Source organism: Chelonoidis abingdonii, chromosome 7 (assembly GCF_003597395.2).
Source record: "Chelonoidis abingdonii isolate Lonesome George chromosome 7, CheloAbing_2.0, whole genome shotgun sequence".
NCBI lineage: Eukaryota > Metazoa > Chordata > Testudines > Testudinidae > Chelonoidis > Chelonoidis abingdonii.
This window is the reverse complement of record NC_133775.1, coordinates 87,860,890-87,885,376: the sequence shown is the minus strand read 5'-3', so window position 1 is coordinate 87,885,376 and position 24,487 is coordinate 87,860,890. Positions and strand designations below refer to the sequence as shown.

The 24,487-nt window shown below is 41.6% G+C and overlaps 2 protein-coding genes and 1 long non-coding RNA gene across 6 annotated transcripts; 2 read left to right on the top strand and 1 right to left on the bottom strand.

Annotated features, from left to right (window-relative positions):
• SLU7 (spliceosome associated SLU7) lies at positions 1 to 17,823 on the bottom strand. Of its 3 annotated transcripts, none has more exons than XM_075068090.1 (16): positions 16,201 to 17,823; positions 15,259 to 15,437; positions 14,387 to 14,540; positions 13,141 to 13,221; positions 11,065 to 11,229; positions 9,982 to 10,050; positions 7,571 to 7,618; positions 6,829 to 6,960; positions 6,253 to 6,350; positions 5,106 to 5,173; positions 4,757 to 4,896; positions 3,623 to 3,784; positions 3,043 to 3,147; positions 2,821 to 2,895; positions 2,387 to 2,497; positions 1 to 1,438 (listed from the first exon to the last, which is right to left on the bottom strand). In XM_075068090.1, the coding sequence occupies exons 2-16, from the start codon at positions 15,426 to 15,428 to the stop codon at positions 1,259 to 1,261; spliced, it is 1,758 nt and encodes a 585-aa protein (XP_074924191.1). In that variant the 5' UTR covers positions 15,429 to 15,437; positions 16,201 to 17,823; the 3' UTR covers positions 1 to 1,258. The 3 variants fall into 3 exon arrangements, with proteins under 3 accessions (XP_074924191.1, XP_074924190.1, XP_032650246.1); XM_075068089.1 differs by having other exon boundaries at positions 16,717 to 17,028; XM_032794355.2 differs by having other exon boundaries at positions 15,259 to 15,465; positions 16,717 to 16,810.
• On the top strand, positions 5,195 to 6,339 carry LOC142047117 (uncharacterized). Its single transcript, XR_012656298.1, has 2 exons — positions 5,195 to 5,440; positions 5,671 to 6,339. It is a non-coding gene; the product is annotated as an uncharacterized LOC142047117 (long non-coding RNA).
• On the top strand, positions 17,197 to 24,243 carry PTTG1 (PTTG1 regulator of sister chromatid separation, securin). Of its 2 annotated transcripts, none has more exons than XM_032794357.2 (7): positions 17,197 to 17,276; positions 19,175 to 19,252; positions 20,382 to 20,486; positions 21,155 to 21,333; positions 22,382 to 22,475; positions 23,772 to 23,924; positions 24,075 to 24,243. In XM_032794357.2, exons 3-7 carry the CDS (start codon positions 20,399 to 20,401, stop codon positions 24,143 to 24,145), a joined length of 585 nt encoding a protein of 194 aa, XP_032650248.1. In that variant the 5' UTR covers positions 17,197 to 17,276; positions 19,175 to 19,252; positions 20,382 to 20,398; the 3' UTR covers positions 24,146 to 24,243. The 2 variants fall into 2 exon arrangements, with proteins under 2 accessions (XP_032650248.1, XP_074924192.1); XM_075068091.1 differs by lacking the exon at positions 17,197 to 17,276 and adding an exon at positions 18,248 to 18,266.
• The last annotated feature ends 244 nt before the right edge of the window (positions 24,244 to 24,487 follow it).

Below are 24,487 nucleotides of genomic sequence, written 5' to 3'. Positions count from 1 at the left end.
TTTCACAACGAATGCAATTTATTTCACAGGATCTCAGCATTGCATATGGGGTGTACGCATATAAGGCTACATTGTTAGCTAAAACACAGTAAGAATTTCAAAGCTCTGTGTAGAATATCAGCTTCTTGTAATCTCTTCAGGACAAGAGTCAAATATTCCCAATTAACAGACAGCATTAACATTTATATTACGTTCAACCAAGTCTGTACATCCAATCACATCAGTTTTTACACATTTTTGCATTCCTAAAATTATTAAATGATAAAGAATTAGTTTCCCCCCACTGAGCCACACATAAAAAAGTCTTAAGAGATGTTACAGTCTACCACTTAAGGCTTTGCCTACATAAGCATTTATGTCAACAAAGCTTTTGTCGATCAAGAGTGTGAAAAAAATATCCCACAAACAAAGTTTCACCAACAAAAGCGCCTCTTGTCAACATAGCTACCGCTGCTTGTTGGGGACGGTTTAGTTATGCCAGCTGTAGAGCTGGCAGAGAGTGGCTACACAGGAGATCTTATAGTGGCACAGCTGCAGCGGTAGAGCTGTTCGGCTGTGAGGTCCCTAGTGTAGATTCTGTCCAGGTCTACACTAGCGGGGGAGAGGTAGGGGACATGATCTAAGATACGCAACTTCAGCAACGCGAACAGCATAGCTGAAGTCGGCGTATCTTAGGCCGACTTATCTGGCTGTGAGGACGGCAGTGAGTCAACCACTGCTGCTCCCGTCGACTCCGCTTCTGCCTCTCGCAACTTGGAGTTCCAGAGTTGACAGGGGAGTGCAATCAGGGATCGATTTTATCACATTGATCGATCACTATGCTCCGATCCAGCGGGTAGCAAAGACCTGCCCATAGTCTGTGTTACATTCATCACTTTTTTCATAACAGTGACACTTGCTGGCCAACTGGTTTAGATGCAGTTTGTCTTCCTGAATTGATAGGTTCCCCTCTCCCGTTTTGATGAATTTTAGAAGGTATCAACTTACCCTTTCAGTAGTACAAGTCTGTGCCAAAGTATTTTTTTTTTAAAAAAAGAAAGCACTAGTATGCTTATAGCACCAGCTGTTAGCTTCACTCGTAGATGACTTTTCCCTGGCAAAAACCAGGCCATTTCTGCAAACCAGACTTGTGGAGGTGTTTTTTTTTTGTTTGTTTTTTTTTTTAAACAGAAACGCGGGCAGAAAAGTTCCAGTTACTGGTTTACCAAATATCGTATACAATAGCCAATAACTATGTGCTGGAATGTCTTTCACATAATTACTGTCCAAGGAAGGGGGCCATGGGATCATCAGGTCTTTGGCGTTTCATTCTATAAGCCTCCATTTCCTCTTCTGTAGGCTCCCGTGTTTCATACATGCTGTTATATGGCCTCTTCCTCTCATCTAACTGCATGATTTCTTTAACCTGGAGGAGACGAGCCTCTTCTGCATTTAATGCCTGAAGAAAAGCAGAAACAAGGTAACAATCATGACAGATTCTAGTACTTTAAGTAAAACACGAGCAGGAGACAGAACAGTGCAATTCTATAATCCACACAAAAGCAGCTATTGCTAGTTCTCATTTTACACCTACAAGCCTTAAGTGTTTAACCTCCCACTACAGTGCCAAATTAGCATTTGTCATGCCTAATGTTTTAAATTTTGCTGTCAGTTTTCTCTGTTCACATTATTATTTAATTTAGCCATTTTAAAATTTGTGTAAATGTAGAATGTAGTAATTTTAAGGATTCCTGAATTTTCAGCTAAGTTTATGTATAGGGTCAAATTCTCTAAAGCGTTTTAGTGACTTAAGAGCTTGAGAATTTCATCCAGACTGATCAAGGATAGCTTTTTTCCCCTTTTGTTTTCTAAAGACATTAAATATTCCTTCCCTACTGTAGTGCTACTGTTTGCTATTCAGCAGAAGCTGTGATTTATCCAAAAGATGGTTGAAGTATAGTATATCAGTATAAGACTCCCATGCTGTAACTGATAGTACACAGACAGACTGCTGTATTTCTGTGGAGCCCCATTCAATGACTTCATTGGGACTTTGTACAGTCACCATAATCTACTCATGCACACCATCAATTTCAGGATAGAGCCTAATTTTCTCCTTGGGATAAAAGGCACTTTAAGGAGAGAGGGATTTTGTTGGTTTGTTTCCCACCTTACTTCACACAATTAATTAGGTTAGTATTCCACTTTTCTGCTATCACCACCCACTGTTCTAACCATTTACTTCAAAGCAGCTAAACAACTCTGTCTAAAAGTCACTTCAACTCAGCGTCACCAGCAGAGAAACCCTATACACAACGCCACAAGAACCATGATTTTGGGACCCTCATGTTACTGATCAAATATTTCATAATAAGAACAAGAACACTGTCTGAAAAACACAGTGCACCTTTTTCAGCTTTTCATGTTTCTTTTTCTCTTCACCCTCACTATCTGAATTTGGACTCTTCTTTTGCTTCTTTTTCTTTTTTTTCTCATCCTTCTGTTTTTCTTGATGTATCTGGAGGTAGAAAAGCAGGAGTTTGAGACCGAAATGCCAAGGGTTATGCACATGCAGTCCAAAGAACTTATCTCTAGGATCCACCAACTCTATATCTCAGGAGTTTAGTTGGGAACATTGAGAGATGAGACATTAATGATCCAATACTTTATTAAATCTCCTAGTCAAGCTCAGAAGAGATGGCCCAGGCAACTTCGTAGTACAGTCAGTACATTACTTTTAAAACTCCAGATAAGCAGAATGTAAAAATCTTCCTTCCCACAATCTTTTCAAGTAGTTTTTCTTTTATAAAAGGAAGACACGTGGGAGGGGAGGTAACCTACCTCCATCAACGTTTTGGATTTTGCCATATACTCTTCCTCTGTAGGTTTTTCCTCTGGTAAGTCTGATGCAGTATTCTGCATAATGAAGATAAAAGAAAGGGCATGAAAACTCACTATGTGTGTACCAAAATGAAAAGACAAGTTGAATTACTAGCCTTATTTTAGACATTTTTATAGCAGCATCCTATTATTCTAAATGTCTAAAAATGAAATGTTACTTACAGCGATTTCTTTCCCAGCTTCTCCTGTACAATAGGAATACTTGACAAATGAGTGGCAGCATTTATATCCCCATCTGCCTTCCTTCCAGTACGAACCCCATATACACTGCAAGACAGAGACAGTACTGAAGCAATCACGTAACAGGAACATTGCAAATCATGCAAGATTTTTGTTTAACTCTTTTCAGAAAAGTATTAGTTCATTCAAGGCTCTTAGGAGGGAAAACTGATGAACTTTGAAGATCTACAAGAATTAGCAAGTGGGGGAGATTTTCAAAGGCAAAGGACAGTTAGGTGCCCAACTCTCAGAACAACTCAAGGGGAGTTGGAAGCATGACTGCCATTTGTGCCTTTGAAAGTTCCCTGCACACTCTCCACTTGATTCACACACAGCTCCTGTTAAAGGTAATTAAATTCTCCTGCTTGGAGGGAGAGACTTTAGCAAGCAACTAATCCAAAAAGATAAGTTAAGTTGACTACTTTAATAGACAGTGCATCGGTTCCCATGGCACTTGGTCATATTTCCTCTGCTTTACCAGGAAATTTAGCTCTTGCTATTGTTTCTCAGTCTAGGTGCTTACTGTGTGGTTGTTGATAGTTACATCCTCTTCATACTTAGAACGGACAACAGCTTTCTCTTGTCCTTTGATAACTGTTCCATGTCTAGAATATTCCACATAGTCTTCTGTCTGGGCTAACAGCAGTTCAGCTGGTGGAGCATCTAGATGTTCTTGTCCTCCATACTACAAAAATACAAGCAACATTTTTGAAGATAGCAAAAAAAGTCATTAAGACTTGCAACTGTATCTACATTTCAAACACATCACTTCACTACCTTTCCTGTGCTTTGGGTGCTGTGCAAGCACTTAGAACATTAAAATGGAAAATGATCAATTTTTTGTGCTTCTGACTTGCTAGCTAAAAGATCTTATTTTCAGCTACAGCGGTAACACTTCAGATTTTTTTTTTTGTTTGGAGAAATATTACCAGCTCTAGTGATATATCCCAATTTAAGTATAGAAAATCTTGTTTAAATGATTAGAAGTTTTCAAAGCAAAACAAAGTTAGAAAAACAATCCAAGTATAGAACAATTAGACAATATGTTGTTTGTTGTCAACTTGTGCTTAACAAATGTTAGCATCTTCATGATTTTTACCATGTCGTCTAAGTAAAATTGATAATACAGCAAAATAGAAAAATGTTTATATACAAGGAAACAGCGCTCATTGTGCCGATACCAAAGTCTGAAAAACGAGATTTTGAAAAGCATTTATTTTGTATGAGTTGTGAAATATTTGCAAATACTTAGTCTAAACTATATCAAGTTACCTTCTTCCTAAAAGATCAATTTTAACAATACGACGACTATTTTCCGCCACTTGTATGTATTTTAAAACATAAATCTAGACCCCCACATCTTACACTGCCAAGTTTTCACCAGAGGTAAATTCTGGCAGCTGAGACCCGTGACCATAGAGAAAGAAATGCTAACTGACCTTCAACTATACTGATGTGTCTACATTAAAAAAAAAAAACAAAAAAAACTTACCAGACACAACAGGTATAAAGGCTACATAATTTTAGAGTTTGATCAGGTTAACAGGTGGTTTGACCAGCATTAAGGATTTTTTTTTTTTTAAATGAAAAAAGCAAAATCCCAAGCTGGACCTGCTCTTTACAGCATTCTTGTTCGTTGGGCATTTGTCTGTGTTACCTTTTCTAGGATGCTTTCTTTCTGCTGTTCCTTAAAATCTTCTTTTTTCACCTTGAAGGATTTGTACAGGAGCTCCAGTTTTGTAGGGTCTGCTTGAAGATGAACCTCAGAGCCCTTGTCATAAGCCTCCCAAGCAAACACTATACATAAAACAAAGAGCCAACACTTGATTAAATAATCATTCTGAATCCTATACATGCTTTTCAAATAGACAAAGAATAGATTAAAAGGTGCTAAGAGTAATCATGAAGTCAAGTTTATCTGTAACAAGATACATTTCTTCCTTGGCACAGAAATATGGCACCTCAATTTTTAAGGTATGATTTTTCTGACTTAATGAAATACTTACACTGAGTTTGTGCCATTGAAATGGTATCTCCAGTGTAACGAACAAAATTGTCACCTGCATAACCGACTCTACAAAAAAAAACAAAAACAAAAACAAAAAAATCCACCCCGTTATTTAATGTGCAACACCTTTACTCCCTGTTACGTTCTTTCATCCATTTCTGGCATTCTGTTACTGTCGTAACTTTGAATCTCTCTTGCTTGAAAAGGACATGTCACCAACATTCCCTAAACCATAAGACCCTCCTGCAACGTTGTTTCTATTCCCCACCTGAGCCACAGAAGAACACACATAAATGTCATTCACATCACTACTCCTCTGCTTTCTCTCTTAGAGTATGGCTACACTTGAAACTTCAAAGCGCTGCCGCAGCGCTGCATGTACTCCACATCCTGATGGGGTTTAGCTTGCAGTGCTGGGAGCCGCGCTCCCAGCGCTGCAGCACTGTTTACACTGGCGCTTTACAGCGTTGTATCTTGCAGCGCTCAGGGGGGTGTTTTCTTCCCCACACCCCTGAGCGACAAAGTTGCAGTGCTGTAAAGCGCCAGTGTAGCCAAAGCCTTAGAATTTACACGTTAGCTCTGCAACATTCTGAATGCTTACTGGCCCAACCTATGGATTCTAACGAGTCTGTGACAGGAAAGCATGAAGTTCAATTTCTGGATAGTGGGATATCTGAATTTGGGAGTATTTTTGCTGTGATAATTGCAGATCAAGAGAAGAATAGCTGCAAACATCCAACTATTGAAATATATTTACATATACATCACTGTGGTCTAGAGATACCATGTGGTCTACTATAGAGGGGCTCTGCTGTAACCTGCAATTTGCTATTCTGCCCACTTTACAATTTGTATTCAAATAATTAGTATCAATCCCATGGTAATTAAATTGACAAGATCACTTTAAACATCAATACTCAACAAAATGATCCTCATCAGCATTGTGTGTGTCAACTTGTAAGTTAAAAGAAAAAAAACAAAATAATCAGAAGAACATAACCAAGAAAGTATTAAAAGATTCCCGCCTCCATAATTGACTATTCACTCATTGGTAGCAAGATACACAGGACAGCAAAGAGAAACAAGCTTAATATTAAGACAATTTTAACTTTACCGTGTAGCCAAAATCCCAGTTTCAAACTTACTCGTCTGGATTCTTGCCTGCATTGGCATATGGGTTCTCCCTCATTGCTCTTGTTTTGGGATCATAATAGGCAGAATTTGGATCTAGATTCCTCAAGTACTAAAATAAAGGAGACATACAAAATATGTTTTACTTAGAAATTTGGGATTCTAACAGAACTGAAAATATTACTGTAATTCCTTCATAGATACTTTTAAAGTGTTAGATGACATGCCTCAACTACTACTAGAGCAGCTTCCTTTTAGTTGGGATAACCATGATAGGTTGCCTTCCTTTGTAAAGCACCTGATGCTCTGTAGGTGAAAAGCAGTATCTAAAAGTCAGAATTTTTATACGTTGACAGAAGGGGAAATGGGTAAAGGGAGGTCATGAGTTACCCAACGTGACACAGAAAGATCAATGGCAGAGCTGGGACCAGAAACTAAGTCCACAGGCTCCAAGCCCCATCCTGAGTCCACTAGTAGTAACTACTAGTTAAGAGAACACAACCTTAGAAACAATAAGTTATATAAATACATTTAAAAAAAAAAAGAAAACAATCATAACTGTATAACCCAGTTCATTTGGTGTGCCTTACTTTAGCAATGTCTTCCCGAATACGCAAGTTTCGGACTGTAATACGTCTTTTGGAGTCAAAGTTCTGTCCAGGCATGTCAATATCATCTGCATATTTATCTTCATCTTCATCTTCACTGTTATGATCTCTTTCCTGAAAACAGAGTCAGAAAACTACTAAGTAAAATGATAGATGTTCAATCTAGAAATAAATACAACAACCTGATTATTAGTTTAAATTGATTAAAGAAAAAATTCAAGAACCCCCTCATCCCATCCCCCTGTTTCTCTAATTAGGCATTTCCAATGTAAATTCTGGGTTAAGTATTAGAATCTATTCTACAGTTACATTGAAAAATTTAGAAATAAATCTGCTACAGGATTTCCATTTCTATTTATGAGACCCAAGGGTTAAAATATACTTAAAATAAAACTGCAATAAAAAATATGGCCACTATTCTTGATATGGCCTGGATTTTCCTTACAAGTCAGTTATTCTCCTGCCTGGCAACTTGTTCCTAGGAGTTAATACCACAATAAACTTCAGAGACAAAGAGCCAGATCTTGGAACCTAACTCCAGCTGCTTTGCACCACTCTGGGAGCACAAAGCAGCTGCAAAGCCAGTAACTCCAAGCCCCTGCTGAGCTCCCATTGCTCAAGGAATCCATAAGATGGCATGAAGCCACCATAGCAGCTTCTATTCCAACCCCTTCCAGCACCTGGTTTTTCTTCCCTTCAGTGATGCATTTGATAAGTGTCTTACTGTCTGTGAATTTGATTCCTCCTCTTCCCAGTGGTGTCTTGGGGAGTTCTGCAAGGGGAAAAAAAAAGCACATGAGCAGAAAATACAAAAACTTTAGGGTGGGAAGAGATTTGGGAGAGTGAAGTAGAGGAAACTGTTGGACAAATAATCAAAGCAGGGCTTACCCCAAAGGCAGTGGAAGACACATGTGATAATCATGGAACAAACTGCAGAACAGATCATTGTGATACACAATTTGCTTTAAAAAGTTTACAAGCCTCTTACAGAACAGAAACCTTTTTGAAAAATATTTTAAATTATTTTCACATCAAACCACTATATATATCTATATCTATCTCTATCTCGCAAGAGTGATGAGTCCCTGAACTGTGAGAGTGTTGCATAAAGTCAGTTCTACTGTCTGTCAACACTGATAGTTCCAAATTAAGTTCTCATGAGATCTTAATATTTCAAGTTATTTAAAAACAAACAAACAAACAAACAAAAAGACGTAGTTTGGAATTGATGATTTAACAGGATTGCAAGTACCTTGGACATTTTGTTTAGAGACCAGAACCCATAGTTTAACCCAGAAGAAGCCAGCTAAAGTGTTTTAAGCGGGACCAATTAATTTCCAGGTTGAGGTGACCTCTGGAGTGGAGGAGGAGGGAAGATCCATGGACACTGGTAGAAGGACCAGGAGTCCTGGGAGAAACCCATCTAGTCCCACTTCACATTCCCTCTCCCAGAAATCTTGCCCTGCATTCTTAACATGCTCCATTTCTGCCACCTCCCTTGTGCCAGGAGTCACTGGGGCAGGCTGAAGGAGATCTGGCATTGGGATCAACTACGGAGAGCGTGTCTGACCACTCAGAGAAGGGAAACAAAGAGCATGAAGTTTTTCACCCTCAGAGAATGGCTTGTTTTGAGGCGTGACAAGGCCTTCCTTTTGGCTCTGAAAGGGAGATGGAGGTTCCTGCTGGGGAAAGGAGAAGGAAAGAGATGGAAGCTATCTTTAATTAGCTCTGATTGTTCTGTTCAATCCTTAGGAAGAAGAGTAATCCTGTGTCAGGATTAGAGACCAAGTTTACTATGCTATCTAGCATAAAAATTGTGGTTACATTCCCTAAAACAGGGGTAGGCAACCTATGGCACGGATGATTTTTAGTGGCCTCACATTGCCCAGGTCCTGGCCACCAGACCGGGGGAGTTTTGCATTTTAATTTAATTTTAAATGAAGCTTCTTAAACATTTTAAAAGCCTTATTTACTTTACATACAGCAATAGTTTAGTTATATGTAATAGACTTACAGAAAGAAACCTTCTAAAAATGTTAAAATGTACTACTGGCACGTGAAACCTTAAATTAAAGTGAATAAATGAAGACTCGGCACGCCACTTCTGGAAGGTTGCCGACCCCTGCCCTAGAAAATGGAGGACGAATAGCATAAATGCTTTGGTTTGTTGTTGATCAGTAACAGAGTAAACACAGTATACTATATTCCAAGAACTGCCCTCACTTATAGCCATCTCTAGGTTTAATTTTTTTGAAGACATGCAAAGTTACCATTAAATCCTCTTACAAGAATATTCAGTTAATATAATTACTAAGGCCCTAATTATAATCCAAGAGCCACTAGCGAGAAGGAAAATGAAAACTAAAGCCATGGCAAAGAGATCTGCAAGCCAAGAGGAATGTGTGTTGATATTCCCCAACCTCAAAATAAAGCTTAACCAAGAATCTACAAATACTGGCATAAAAAACTGAATAAGATGTAAAGTGCGGATTTCAGATAGTGAGCCGAGTTCATACATGTTTATACTAACCATTGACAAATCAATCCATGGGAAGATTTCACAATTAGAAAGTTAGACTTAAAGAGGTTTTATATTATTTTACTAAGTATTTCCCTGAATAAAAGTTACTAATGGACAGCAAGATTCTCTAAGCTCTGTTTTGCATGTCTTGGCAAGGCCATCAATTGTCAGGACACGGGAGCCTTACTCTTAAAATACTCTGAATTAAGTGAAAAAGGGTTAAGAGTAAAGGATATTTTCCTTGTTAGTGTACTTACTTTATAAATATGATTAGCGTATTGAACAATATAGGATAAACAGACGTCATAAAAATGCCCTACAGACAAAAAAAAAACAAAAACATTGCTCTATCCCTTGCCCCAGTGCTAGGTGCTACTCCTATCAATGGCATATGCTGAAAAGCAAGCAGTTACAAAACAGAAGCTTCAGATCTGCATGCACACAAAAAGATACAAGACAGCAAATGAAGCACATATATGTTGTAATGTCCTCTACTAGTTGTTTGGGCTACCAGCATCTGAAGGCAGAGACGATCTGTTCTATTCAGAACAGGAGAAAAAGGCACTTTTTTTGTTTCAGTTTTAAGAAAAAGTGCCAGGTTTTAGCTTACTTACCACCTGCTCCAACAGTTTTCCTGAAGCCAACTCTTCCTGCAACTTCTGGGCTTTCAGAGTACGTTTAGCCTAAATATGGAAACAGTGTTTTTATTTTATTTTGTTAAATAAAAGTGAATGATCAAAAAACACTCATCATAAGCATTTCTGGGTGCATTTAGAACTTTAAATGCACTAGTTAGGACCCGAATTTGTTGCCACCAACCAACTGGTAGTGAACAGTCTCCAGGTTTGAGAGCCCCTCAACGTATGTCTACACTGCAATGAAACAAGCTGACTCAGGCTTGCAGAGGTTGGCCTGTGGGGCTAAAAAATTGCAATGTAGATGTTTCAGTTTGGGCTGAAGCCGGGGCTCTGAGACCTGCAAGGGAAAAGGGTCTCAGAGCCCAAGCTCCAGCCGTAGTCCAAACATTTCCACTGCAAGTTTATAGCCCTGCAAGCCTGAGTCAACTGACTCGGGCCAGCTTCAGGTGTTTTATTGCAGTGTAGACTTACCCAAAAGATCCAGTGCCCCAAAGTCTTTCTACTGCTCTTCCAAATCTCTAACTACATCACTCGAGGGAGGGAAGAGTATCTAAAGGCCATCTTAGTGTCACAACCAGTTTACTTAATATAAGCAAGTTTACAGATGCATACTCTCTAAAATACTCTGGCTCATTGGGCTGACACAGTAAAGGCATGTCAGTTTCACTGAGTTAAAATTAAGAGTGTCTCCTTTCAGCATTGGCATTCATATCTGCTACTGAAAACATTAAGAGTCCAGCTAAGCTCAAATATTTTAATTCTGTGGTAAATCATTATCAATATTACCTACCCCATATCGAGTATTTACTGTGGGTGATTATACATACAGAAAAATTAAGTCGAAGTAAGAAATGCTTGCAACAGTGTATATGCAACTCTGATCTGCAGTTCATTTACAGGATGAATCCCCCTGCAATTCCATTTTTATTTTTGAGTTTTTAGTTCAACAAGAAAAGAAATCTAAGCAACCAAAGAGAGAATCCACATATCTTTTGGATTATGAATGCAGCACATGCTGAAGAATGTTTAGTAAGTCTATTCAACTAAATACCTACATACCAAGTCAACTTTGGAATATTCTTCTACAATCTTCATGTGCTCTTCTGGGTTATAACCATTCCAACGATCTCGCTTCCCATCATAATCAAACATTAGTGTAGGCTGCACATGTTCATCTGGTGCAATATTAAGGCCTGTGAATTTTGCTCCAACTTTCCTAGGTCTCTGAAAAAGGGAAGCCACTATTACCTTTGCATTATTTTAGTCTAAAGGACAGCCACATTACTCACCTATATACATCTCTTTAAAAAACTTAATTCCTCTTAGATACCTTGACAATACACTATTTGCAACCTGCAGTTCTAAATTTATGTTCATTATTACTTCTAGATTTTATATATTGAAGTTGACTTAAAAAGATACTGACTTAAAACAACTGACAAAAGTGTAGCTGCTTTTATTACATTTACTGCTGCCATAACACCTAAAAGAACTCTAACTGGAAAATTAGTTTTCAGCTCCTTCACTGTGCATTTCCCTGTTTAGACAGTTAGGCTGCATCAACAGAGGTAGTTTTAAGGAATTCTCCCACTATTGGATCACTTCTAGAAATGGCAAGAATGCTAGTATAGATTGGCATTAGTAGTCAAAAACACCATTGTTAATCAGAGGAGATCTGGAGAACACAGGTAGTGTAGAACAACGCTGGTCTACACTAAAGCTGGTGGAGCTGTACCAGTCCAGTGCTAGAAAAAAGATGAGAGGATTTCTGCAAAGTCACACATGTGAGCAAAACCTGTGTCAGTTTCCCATTTTTGTGGATCATACACTCAAAAGAAAGAGAAAAAAAAAGTTTTGTTTTTTTAAATAAAGTGTGATTGTAAAAACCACCAAAAACAAAGTTGACATGAAGACTCAGAGGCAAAATGTAGTACATGAAGTTACTTTTTAAACTGAACAGACTGAAGTTGGTGTCCCATCATCAGACATTTAAGAGTACTTTCAAGAAATCCCATTTTAACAGATTTGGAGCTGAAAAAGGTATCCTGGGCTGTGCTTGACCCAAAGCAGTGTAAAACAAATTACTTCAGTAAATTATATAATGAAAGACATGGGTGAGATGTGGTAGACTGAAATCCATTTTCTTATCCATATTGGCAAATGTTTTTATAGATCCATTGAAGCAGGGGTCTACCACACTAAAGAGGACCCAAGGTGCAGACTGTGCAGAGAGGCCTCAGAGACAGTCCAACACATAGTGGCAGGATGTAAGATGCAGGCAGGAAGAGCATACACTGAAGCGGCACACCAAGTGGCTAGCATGTGTACAGAACATCTGCACAGCGTATGGGCTAGACCTCCCAAGACAGATGGCGAGATTCACAGAAGCTTGTGGAGAATAGCAGGGCTAAGATTCTGTGGGACTTCAGATCAGATGAGACAGGCAGGTACTGATGGCAATTTAAAACATTCAACCAGACATCGTGGTAATTGTTGAGACAAGGACCAGAAAGCTGCACTGCATATCTAATCAAGCACCGCTAAGTGACAGCAACATCAGGAAGAAGGAATATGAGAGCTGGAGAAGTACCAAGGGCCTGAAAGAGGAACTAGAGAGGAGTGGAAAGTGAAGGCCAAAGTGGTACCCCAGTGGTGGTAGGAGCACTGGGGGCTGTGACTCCTAAGCTGGGGTGAGTGGCTCCAATAATAGGCCTCAGAGCTCTCTGTCCAGAAGAGTGCAGTGATAGGAACAGCTAAAAGATACTGCCGCAGAACCCTCAATTCAGGCCCTCTGGTAGAGGACCCAAGGTTGAGGAAAGACACATACCACCCTAGGGTGAGAGGGGAATTTTTTAATATATATATATATATATATATATATATATATATATATATATGGGTTGACCCATAATACCTTGAAAAAATAAGTCTTTTGATATGGTAACTGAGTTTTTCCCCTACATAAAACTGGTTTCATTCAACAGCCTTCAAACACCTCAAACTGTATTTGAGAGATTGATTAAAATCACTTTGAACAGCCAGTTTAGATGCGCCAAACTACATATTTTCCATCAATGCAAATTCACAGCAATATTTTCCAAGAAACAGTCAGACACCAAAAATAGTCAGGTTTACCTCCAAGCAGTCTTTCTTTGTATGTGTCATTGCACCACAGTTCTCACAGGCTCCTTTGCGGTACCTAGTTGTAACAGTATTCTACACATAAGGGAACAAACACAGATATAAATAGCATGACTAACACACACATTCCAAATAACCAGCTTTGGCTGATTTGCATTTTTCATTAGCCTGATTAAGTAAGGGTGAATCTCTGCACACAAAATCAGCTCTACAAAGCCAAAACACAGTTTCAGTTGTTTCCCAAAGGTTCTGGAAAGCCTTTGGCAAAGATTTCCCTTTTCACTCCCCCGCTCTGCCCAATCAGTACAGAACCAGAGGGAATAGATATTTCAGAAGAATTGATAATAGAAATCTGTAAACTCCCACTGATTTCAATAGTGCTGGATTGAGCTCTCACATTTTTTCCTCTAGACTGGATTATTCAATTAAAATACATTCAGTTTTGCATGTAAATTAAAGTAATTTAATTTGATTGCTATTTAATGACATTTTAAAACAGTGGTCTCATTTCAGTTATTAGTAGCAGTTTCTACACTACCAAGAAAAGTGAAAGCAATTCCACCCTTGTTGGATCTTTGTACAGATGCAGAGAATCAAAACAGTAATAAAGACTGAACTACTCTCACAGAAACAGTCCCTTTAGAAAAGATCTGAAGCCTATTAGTGGAGCCCTGCGTCTAAATAAACTATGAAATTGAATCTCTGGATTACAATCCAACACCGTTTTAGGGTTGGTGAGAGATTACAGGAAATTCTACATTTCTTTAATACAGTTAAAGAAACCACTGGATATCAAAGGAGAATGAAGATCAAACTTGTTGGGAGCCATTCTTGGCAATTCTTACATTAAAATACAGTGCACATCCCCAATTTTCCCTCTATGAAGAGAGAAACTAATATTCCGCTTCAAATTTTTCTTCAGTAGTCATATAAGATCACAACAGAAAAAAACCAGACTAGATATACTGTTATTGCTCTTCAGCTTTGTGTAGGGGTGCAGCTCTTCCACAAGTGAAAAAGAAGGAACAAAATATTTCTATGTGGGATAAGTGGGGACAAAACTGAACACTAGCATTACCAAAACTTAGATTAGTTATAGTGAAACACTTCTCATAATAAAATCATCACAAGGATAAATTAATTTCATTCAAAGAAGAGTCTCATATATTTGTCACAATTCTTCCCTTTCAAAAAATATGTTCCATAAGTCTGATCTTTGCTACACCGTAAGATATTTTACCTCTTGAACCCCTCGTTTGTACCATTCCACAGATGAGGTAAACTCTTTCTGCTTCTCTGGCTGAGGTCTCTGGTGCTTTAATGTAGGTCTTTTTGAAGGATCTATGTACCATGGCACTGAAGAGATGTACTGAGGAATATGAGGGTTGATATCTCTGTAAAAAAATATAAAAAATATTTAGACACCTGCAAATGATGTAAACAATGTGGCGTAAGTGAAAAACAGTACAATTTCTTTTAAAGATGTCATTACATTCAGCATTAGTATTTTTGTGACAGATGAGCCACAGTAAACATGATCTTAATGAATTTAAACTAACTATAATTGTCAAAATAAGCAAACAATGATTTTTCCTTTCTTTTGTTGCAGTCAATTCACACAGGCTTACATCCTGCCTCCAAATGAAGTAACTTGGCTTGATGCCAGGAATATACACTTTTCTGAGGTGTAAAACTGACTATTACACCATGACTACTACTCCAGCCAAAATAGTGACATAGCCTTTAGTACAGACTGGAGGTAGAGGAAAAGAAATGGAAATCTGCGTAACAGACTCTCCAGTCCCACCCTCTGTCTAACACCATAATCCCACTGTAAGCAACCACAAGAGCCCCCATCTATATTTGGCATCTCCACCTACGGTACACCAGATTAGTACTAGTTTGTTTGTTTGTTAAAGGAAACTCTACACTTGCAGAAAAATGGGGATGATTTAAGCCTTAACAGCTAATTCACAAAGTTCAGCTTTCACAAATAGTCTCCCCAGCGTTACTGAAATTTAGCCATTTTCCTCAAGACTTTCTTTAGTAATGAGAAGGGCAAGTGTATTTTATTGTAACAGAAAATCAACCATGGTCTTAGATGAAACTTACTTTCCTTCCTCATCCACTTCAGCTGGCGCATTACCCAGCTTTCTCTGTTCCTCTAGTTCCTTCTTTTTCCTCCAGTCTTCTCTTGTCATCTTCTTGGGTTCCTCCAAGCTTACATCATTTGACCCTCCCGCAGGGGTAGAGTTAATTATTTCAACAGTCCCAGATGCCATTGTCTTTTTCTTTTTGACATGAACACATATGGGTATACTGAAAAGGGCAACAGATTTAACACTATATAGAATTATTAAAAATTAAAGGAAAATCAATCTTTAATATATTAGTTATTTTTATCTGACATCAACAATCTTTTATATTTTTTCACATCATTTAGTTCCTTCCGGTTTTCTAGTTAAGCCAATATGCTTGACAAAAATCACTGGCATTTATGATTCATAACCATGTTAAGCAGTTAAATAAGTATAGAAACTAATACTGAAAAATGCACAGTCAATACACTATACTTTTTTATCTCTTGCAAATGAAGAAGGAAATTGTACAAAATACGTTTTTAAAAATCAGCACAAGTAGTTTCAGGACTATCAATAACATGTCAATGTGGCCAAGTAGATCACAGATCTGTAGTAACAAAATATAGTTCTTTCTTGTAAAGAACAAGATATACTTTAGAGACAAGCTGGGTGAGGAAATATCTTTTACTGGACCAATTCCTGTTCTGGGATGCGAGCAGACACCGTGCCCTTATGCAGCACTTTTGCAAAGACTTCACGGCCTTTTATGAACATGCATAAAAAAGGTAAAGTTGCACAAAAATCAGGTAAAGTTGGTAAGTGTTATCCCAATCTTACAGACAGAAAAACAGCAACACAGAACAAGGTCAGATACTTCACACAAGAGGACGAGTCGGGGCAAAGCTAGCTATAAAACTCAGGAATCCTGTCTCAAATCATACAAGCCTCCTATGAAAAACCACGAGATAGTCACCTGGTTTCGTTACCAGCTAGTCACTGGCCTCTGGACTAACCAGGCTCACGAACCTTTCAGAGAGCCCAAGCTGCAGCCCTTGACACCTGCCTCAGCCGCTCCCCCGTGTCTGCTACTCGCCCGCAGCTCACCGGGACTAACCGCTGAGGGCAGTGACCCGCCACCGGTTCTTGTCCACACGGCCCGGCCTGCGCTGTTACTGGGGACCCGTGATTCGGCAGGGCCCCAGGAATCGCGCGCAGGCAGCGGTTTAGCGGCCTAGGGACTCCCAGCACCGAGGCAGGGGGACGCGCATCCATGGATCCCCTTCCCAGGCGGGAGGGTCCCTAGTCGGGGGCGGGGGTTACGCTGTGCCTAGCCCGACAGGGCAGCTCCCGCCCCGGTGCCCCGGCCTGGCTCCGCTGCCCCCTGTCCAGGCGGCCGCTGCCCCTACTCTATCCCCCCACGCGAGCGCAGCGCCTGAGGCTCGAGAATAGGACCCGGCCAGGCCAGCAGGCGGCACACAGCCTGACTTACCCGAAGAGCCCAGACGAAGCAAGACAGACCCGGGCTCCGTGTTTACCAACTAGGCCTCAAGTCATTCCCCCTCCCCTCCGCTATCCCATAATGCACCGCGCCGCCGACTCTGGCTCCGCCTCTTAAAGGAGCCTGTTGGCGTGGGTCGCTGCTCCTGTTAACGCCGGGCGGACCGTCCCCTTTCCCCCACGAGACGTGACGTGCCAGGCGGCTCTGAGCACAGCTGTGCCCCGAAGGGCTTCCCCTTCGCCCCACACGGCGGAGGGCCGCGGCTCCGCGCCCCACGCTCGCCTGTGTCTGTGCTGCGTGTGCGGGGGGCTCGGACAGTCACACGCCTTGAGAGCGGCCACACCGCCGCGGGAGGCTGCGGAGCCCTGCCCGCGGCAGCCGGCGCTAGCTGCGCGTTAGCCTTCCCCTCTTCGGCCGCACTTACGCAGCTTCGCCTGGCAATAAAATACTTCGGAATGGCACCGAATTAAATGCGTCCACGTGCTCTTTGTGTAAATCCCAACCCAAACGGGTCCGGCTTGGATTTAGACACTTCCTGCCGCGTTTATGAAGTGAGGGCTGTAGTGCTGTGGTCCTGTGCCCGGGGTGGTGTTTGGATGAGAGTGTTCTAAATAGATATCACTGTGGCCAATGTAGCCCTGATTTGAGGGCCTGGGGCTGAGCATCTTCTGGGGGGGCGGGGAGAGGGGATGAACTCGCTATGCCTCCCGGAGAGGAGCACGTGCAGTGCCTCCGAGGAATTGCTCAGCGCTTGTCAGGATTGGGCCCCCAGGCCTGAGATTGTAAACTTCTGGGGGCGGGGGTTGTCTGTGGCCCGGACAGCTGCAGCAAGCGGATTGTGCGTAACAAATAGGCACTACATATAAAATAGCACCACAGTCAGTGGCGATCTAGATTATTAGCTAAATAGCTCATAAGAACCAGAAAGCCGAACCATTTTCACTGCCCAGCCTCAGTGAAATGCAAAACAATAAACAGCATTCAGGGGAGAAGCGATTTAAAGCTCTCAGGCAAAGTGACTTTAAGCGTGGCCATCAGCACAGGCTGGGAATTGCGTGCAAGGTTGACCCGCAGTAGCCTACGGCTGACAGCCCCCCCGATTGACAACTACTCCTCCTTTCCCTATTGGTGGAGAGCGGCCCAGAAACATCTCGTCACCCCTTGGCTCAGCCAATCAGAAGCCGGAACGTTAGTCGCCGTGTCAAGCAGCCAATGGGAGAAACGGTTGATGTTTAAAAACGGCCCCGCGAGTGGGGGTGCGTTATGGCTTGCGGTTCAGGTGGTGTCTGTGTCATACAGTTGGTGAGTGCACTGGGCGGGGGGCGCGAGTTCCTCCTGCGGGCTCGATCTGTGTAGAGGCTGCTCTAGGCTGGTTTACTGCAGGGGCTCTGGGTTGTGGACGTATCTGTGCTTTTCCTTCTCTCTACGGGTAGCTGCCTGCTCCAGTGAGCGGCTGAGCTGTCTCCCCGCAGGGGGGGAGCAGGACTTGAGTTGGCGTGCTTCCTGCCTTGTTAATCTCCACTACTTCTGGTATCAGAGGGGTAGCCGTGTTAGTCTGGATCTGTAAAAGCAGCAGAGAATCCTGTGGCACCTTATAGACTAACAGATGTTTTGGAGCGTGAGCTTTTGTGGATGAATACCCACTTCGTCAGACGCAAGTAGTGGAAATTTCCAGGGGTAGGTGTATGTATGTATATATATATATATGCTAGCAAGTAAGCTAGAGATAACGAGGTTAGCTCAGTTAGGGAGGATGGGGCCCCGTTCTAGCAGTAGAGGTGTGAAAACCAAGGGAGGAGAAACTGGTTCTGTAATTGGCAAGCCATTCTACTGACACTACTTCTGGCTTTTCCTGGGTATGGAGTGGAGGCTTCCCTAGCTTCTGGGATGAAGCTGTGGCTAAGCTCTGGTGTATGGGTGCCAGGTTTGTGGTGGTGGTGTGTGTGGTGGGTTTTTTGTTGTTTTTTGTTTTTTTTGTGGTGGTGGTGCCTATAATGGATCCAAGCAAAGCTGTTTAGCCCATAGGATGGACTGGGGAACTTGCCCTGTGCTTTGGGGGATCCTGTACTTCAAGGAGATGTGGGGGGCTGGGGGGTGGTGCTGCTGGCAGCAATGCATATCCTGGCTGCAACTCTATCCTGATGGCTTGTGGTACCTCTTGAGGGAAGGGCTGGAATGAGGCAGGGTGGGGGCTTGGGGGAAGTAGGAGGCGGTGGAGGGGGTCTGGGGCCAGGTACCCTACTGATGTCTTGTCCTCTTGGACCCATATCCCCCTGAAGTGTGAGGGTCCCCAAAGTGTGGGACCCAGGGCAGTTGTCCCAGTCTGTCCTGTGGCTGGGATGGCTCTAAAAACATAAGCCCAAACATTGGTGGAGCTGAGCCCATGTTCCTGAATATTGGTGGCGCATGAGGCCCATATGACTTGCTGCCTATGCTGTTTTGCTCTCAGCAGGTTGACACGTTGCTGTCTCCTCTAAGAATTGCATTGTTCTGGCTCCCCCTAGCGCTTCCTGAGGACTCTGGCCAGGTAAATGCAGGCTCCTTTGATGGTGTGGGTGTGCATGGGGGGGGGGAGGGGGTGGAAGGGGAGACTGATCAACGTGTCTGATATCTTCAAACTATAATATACTTCACTGTAATCCCTTGCAAATAACATCATTCTGGGTAATGTTTCCTTTGTCACATCCCTGAGGGCACAATCTTCACCCTCTCATCTCTTGAGGTAAATGGTGCAAGTACTACCTTGGCTTGCTGTTTTGGGCTTCTTCCTCTGTCCCTATTTCCACTTAAGATGCAAAGTGCTAACATTTGTGGTGGTGGTGGTCTAGTTACTGCCACCTCACTGCACCAGAACAGCTCATGCAATAACACTAATCTGAGTTTAACAATCTTCCAGAAATGTTTCCCCTTCATCAGACTTCCATGATCTACTGATTAACCCAAGGCTGAGGAAACAGACTTGTCTTGGCTCCTTAAATTATAGTATGATTAGGTGTGAACTATAGGCACAAATGATGCTTGTGTGGGAAATTTTCAAGTTGATGCCTACTTTGAAGTCTCTATTGAAAACTGCCTCTTTCTAACCCTTTAACTTAGTCAGGAGCTGACTGCAGACTACTAAAGCAGGCTGGGAAATCATGTGATTGGGTTTCCAAACTTGACAGTTTGTCATTTTTGGCATTATAGTGGCAACATTACTTGCGAGTGCAAATTAGTCTTCTTAATAAGAGAATAAACAGAACATAGTAAGATGTAATTAAGCAACTTGGTTAATGTTGACAGGTTTATTCTAACTTACCAACATTTTCTGTAAAAGTAATCAAGATTGGGCAGTGGGACTTCCTACACTAAGATGTCAGGCTTAAAGCTTAGCAAGAATATGGTACCCAAAATAAGGTAAAGGGGGGGTGTATATACAGCTCTAATTACAGCTTCTTCAAATTGGGGACGGGTCTCGCTTAAACTGACTCTCATCTAGGAAACAAATGGACAGCATAGTCATAAATGCTCCCTCTTAAAGACAGAATCCCCAATGTATGCTTGTGTTAGGAGAGGCACCAAAGTCATGACTGTCCTCAATGCATGTGTTCCCTGAGGACTTGGCAGTAACTCAACAAAGAAGTGTGGTGTTTAGGTTTTTTATTTTATTTTTGCAGTGATCTCATCACTGAAGATGACAACCCTTATATTCATAGACAAAGAGAATGAAGGAGATGTTGGTGCTGCTTCTAAGGATCGGCTAAGGTTGTCCTCAGTATCTTGTGAGTATATGTTGCTATAGAAATTCAACTTTGAATCTGTGAACCAAAACAAGATGTCTAGTGTAATAAATCAGGAACATGCTTGGCTCACTATTTCTTCAGATCTGAAAAAATAGCATGAAAGTTGTGTCAAAGATTCAGTATTGTAAATGCTATCCTCAGAATCCTATGTGAGCTACTCTTACCTTCCCATCGTCCCTTTTAAGCAGTATATTGAGAACCTGTAACAGAGTTCAGAGGTAACTCCATCTGTGTCCACTGGAGTGGATGTGATTATAGAGAATTAAGCATTTAAGACATTGACTACATTGGCATGACCCTAGGGCAGACCAGGTTACACTAACAGAAGGAGACTTTCTGGTGGTATAGGAACAGTACCTCCCCAAACAAAGTTATTTATATGAACATAAGTTCTCTCCTGTCAGCGTAGCTGTATAAACACTCAGGTTGTTTGTCAGCATTGTTGGCAGTCTGGGTGTGGGGTTTTTCACACCTCTGAGCAGTGTAGCTATGCCAATAGAGGTTTTAAATGTAGACAACACCTTTGATTCTTAAGTCACAGTCATCTTACTAGGCAGAAAACTTGAAATAGCTAGAAGTAACCTGTCAAGCATGTGCAAAGCTATGTACTGACTCATCTAAGTAAAACTCTAAATTTCTCCCTGCAGCAAAAGTCTTATCTGAAAGATCACAGACCCAGACTCCACTTGTTGGAAGAACAGTTAATGCAGCTCCAGCCAGGTCTCAGTCTGTCAGGAAGGCTCTGGGAAATGTAAACAGAACTTTGGGAACTACAAACAAGAAGGAAATTCAAAAACAGAAAAAACAGGCTTTGCCTGCCAAGAAAGTACGTACATAAAGACTTCAGCAGGAACTGAACATGCACTATAGCTTTCTACCTGCTCAGTTCCTGGAAATAAGCACAGAGGCTGGATATTGGTATTTCTGTACAGGGAAAAGGTGTCTGAGTGCAGTAAGACTCCATCTTTATGGAAGTTAAAGAGCCTATTGCTATTAATCCAAAAATCTTCCCCAGATTGTAGGAAATACTTTCTTTTCTGGTAGAAAAACAGTTAGGGAAGGGAGTGACCCTAACCCAAATTCCCAGTAATGGGATGCATCATACTACTTTATCTACCTGATCAGCTAGACTCTGCCCCCCAACCCTCCAAATCTGTCTGCCCTGTGTAAAATGAGCTGGTCTTGCTCAGTATCTAGCGAACTCAGAGGTGAAAGTAAGCTGGTATGGTATGGTGTACTGGCAAGAGCCGGTATGCCATGCTGGACCGCATTGACTTCCATGGCAGGGATTGAAAGGGCTCTGGGCTGCCCATGACTGGGGGCAGCCCAGAGCCCTTTCAATCCTGGCCATGACTCTGGTGGCCAGGATTTAAAGGGCTCAGAGCTCCCTGCAGTGGCAGGAGCTCTGGGCCCTTTAAATCCCTGCCCCAGCCCCACAAAGTTCAGAGTTCCCCCTGGTGGCCAGAGCCCTGGGGCCCTTTAATTTGCCCCTGCTCCCCAGGGAGCTCCCAGCCACCTCTACAGCTGGGAGCCCCTGGTTGATTTAAAGGCTCTGGATATCCCAGCCACAGCTGGTTCCCCAGGGTCTTTAAATCTTGAGGCCATGCCCCCTCAGGACTCAGGCAGTACCGGTAAGTCCTGTAAGTCACTTTCACCCCTGAGTGAACTACATGTCATCTGGCAGATAGTCCTTTGTCACCTGTGGTCTTATAGGAACTCCCAGCAATCAAACTGGAACACTAATATTTTATTAAAAGCAAAACTAGTTTAAGGAGTCTTGCTTATGTGCACATCTTGGGAGGCAATTCATCAGTATAGAGGACAAACACTTTAAATTAGACTACTGGAGGATGACTAATCATAAACTCTCTTAGATTACTGAAAAGACAACTCAAGTGGAAAGCTGCAGTGTGGCCACTGAAGAAGCCTATCCAGAAATTGAAAACTTCTTTCCCTACAATCCTCTTGGTGAGAACTGATGTAAATATAAGACATATTTTTGTCCTAGCCTCTTAAGTAGACCTAAATATAAGTCTTGACTTTCAGGCTAACCTTGCTTTCCAAAGGAGGGTTTTAGCTAGACTGTTGTAGCGCTAACTTAGGATGTAACTCTTGAAAGCCCTTGGCTAATATCTTAGACCTTGGTCCATCTCGTGCTTTGCTGCCCATTGGGCTACCCACATTTGCCATCCTTTCCTGTCAACTGATCTTCTCTCCAGATCTTCCTATTTCATGTTGAGGTGCCTGATGTCGTTCAGAACTGTTTGTTTCCATGTTTGCAGTCTTCCTCTTCTTGCATTTTCTGGCTTCCATTCAAGGGCGGTATTTCGGTAAGGGGTTCTTTTTCCATTCTCAGCACATGTCCCAGCCACTGTCTTTTGTAGATTATTTGTGAGAGGGTGCCTTGTCAAGTAATTTTTGACTACTTCATTAGTCTTCCTATCTCTATATACTTTCCAATATTGTTCTCTGACACTTTAGTGATGAAATGCATCCAACTTTTGCGTATCTTTTTTGGTAAGTTGCCATGTCTCACTGCTATATATTGTGATTGTGTACAAAGCAATTGTTACCATTCAGTTTTTTGTCTTGAGGGAGATGTTTGAGTCTTGCAAATGCAGCATTTGCCTTCCTGATTCTTCTTTCCTCAGAACTAGTACCATCTTGGCTGATGGTACTTCTAGTAAGGCTTATTAAAACACATAAGGGAACCTTGGTAGATATTCTGAATACTTCTGAAGTAGTTTGAAGGGTTTCTCAAGAGAATGAGATCAGCAAGTTTTTTTTTTTTATAAACATGAAGTGGTTCCATGTCTTATCACAAGATGCGATGGTAGGCACCCTTGAGCTTTCATGCCAGCTCTGAATAAATGCTTCACTTATTCACGGGGGAGGGGAGGGAGTGAGCACTTAGTGCCCAGCCTGCTAGAGATTTTAGTGCAACAAGTGGCAGGTCATACCTTATGCTAAATTGCACTTAAATAATTGCATAATAAGACATCCCACAGGGATGTCTCATAAACACCAATGAAGGTGCAGGCAAATGGATTGCACAGCCTTTGCCTACATGATCCCATATGCTGTCAAGTTCTTAGTACCTGCTATCTTGAACTGAGTAAACATACTTGTAGCATCTAGCTGCCTGTGAACTATCCTTCTTTAACACACGGTCAGGTCTAAGGGGACAGGCTTCATACTAACAGTAGTCTGGTGGAAAGCCATGCAACTCTGTCAAACTTGAAATAAACTAATCTCTCTGAACAGACTTTGAGAGTTTTGACGTTCCTGAAGAACACAGACTAAGCCACATGTCCCTGACTGGGGTTCCTCTGTTGATACTTGACAAAAATATACCTGACAGATGTATAAACATGGTCCCTTCACCTGTGAAGCTGTCTCCCATTTCATGGGAATGTGGTAAGACCTTGTTTTGTTTGGAGTGGTGGGTGGAGAGGAGGACAGGGAATGCATGGGTAACAACCCTTAACAGTTACTGGGAGTCTAACCTACTTAATAGAATGTGGGGTTTCATGAGATATTGACTTACCCCCTTTTTAACTCTTCCAGAATTGCTACAATCAACTACCAACTTTCTCTCTACCTTGGATGAAATCATTGACTTGCCACCTTTGTCCTGACTCTAAAAGTGAATTTGGAAACTTTTTTTTATTGAGCACTGAACAGCTTTGAATCTTTTTGTATCTCTTAATAATAAAGAACTAGACTAACTTGCATAGCCTAAGACTTGGGTCTGATCTGTGTAGAAACAATCTTGCCTACAGCAGCAGGGGGCTTACCAGAAACTACAGTGACAGAACATTAGTTTGATGACAAAGGAATGCAGCACAACTAGAGTCTTGCTTCTCAATTGAGCAACACCTAAAATCTAACCAAAGCTAGGCTTTTGTCTTAGCAAAGAGAAACTTTAGCCAAAATCTCTACTTGAGTGCCTAACTCAAGTGGCTTTATTCCTGGGCTGT

Excerpts from the sequence above, each read along its gene's own strand:
- PTTG1 (XM_032794357.2), top strand. The coding sequence starts at position 20,399 with ATGACAACCCTTATATTCATAGACAAAGAGAATGAAGGAGATGTTGGT. Across the intron at positions 20,487-21,154 it reads AAGGTTGTCCTCAGTATCTT|CAAAAGTCTTATCTGAAAGA; the intron begins GTGAGTATATGT and ends TTCTCCCTGCAG. Across the intron at positions 22,476-23,771 it reads CTTTCCCTACAATCCTCTTG|ACTTTGAGAGTTTTGACGTT; the intron begins GTGAGAACTGAT and ends CTCTCTGAACAG.
- SLU7 (XM_075068090.1), bottom strand. The coding sequence starts at position 15,428 with ATGGCATCTGGGACTGTTGAAATAATTAACTCTACCCCTGCGGGAGGG. Across the intron at positions 6,351-6,828 it reads TTCGGGAAGACATTGCTAAA|TACTTGAGGAATCTAGATCC; the intron begins GTAAGGCACACC and ends CCTTTATTTTAG. Across the intron at positions 5,174-6,252 it reads GCAGGCAAGAATCCAGACGA|AGTCGGTTATGCAGGTGACA; the intron begins GTAAGTTTGAAA and ends TTTTTTTTGTAG.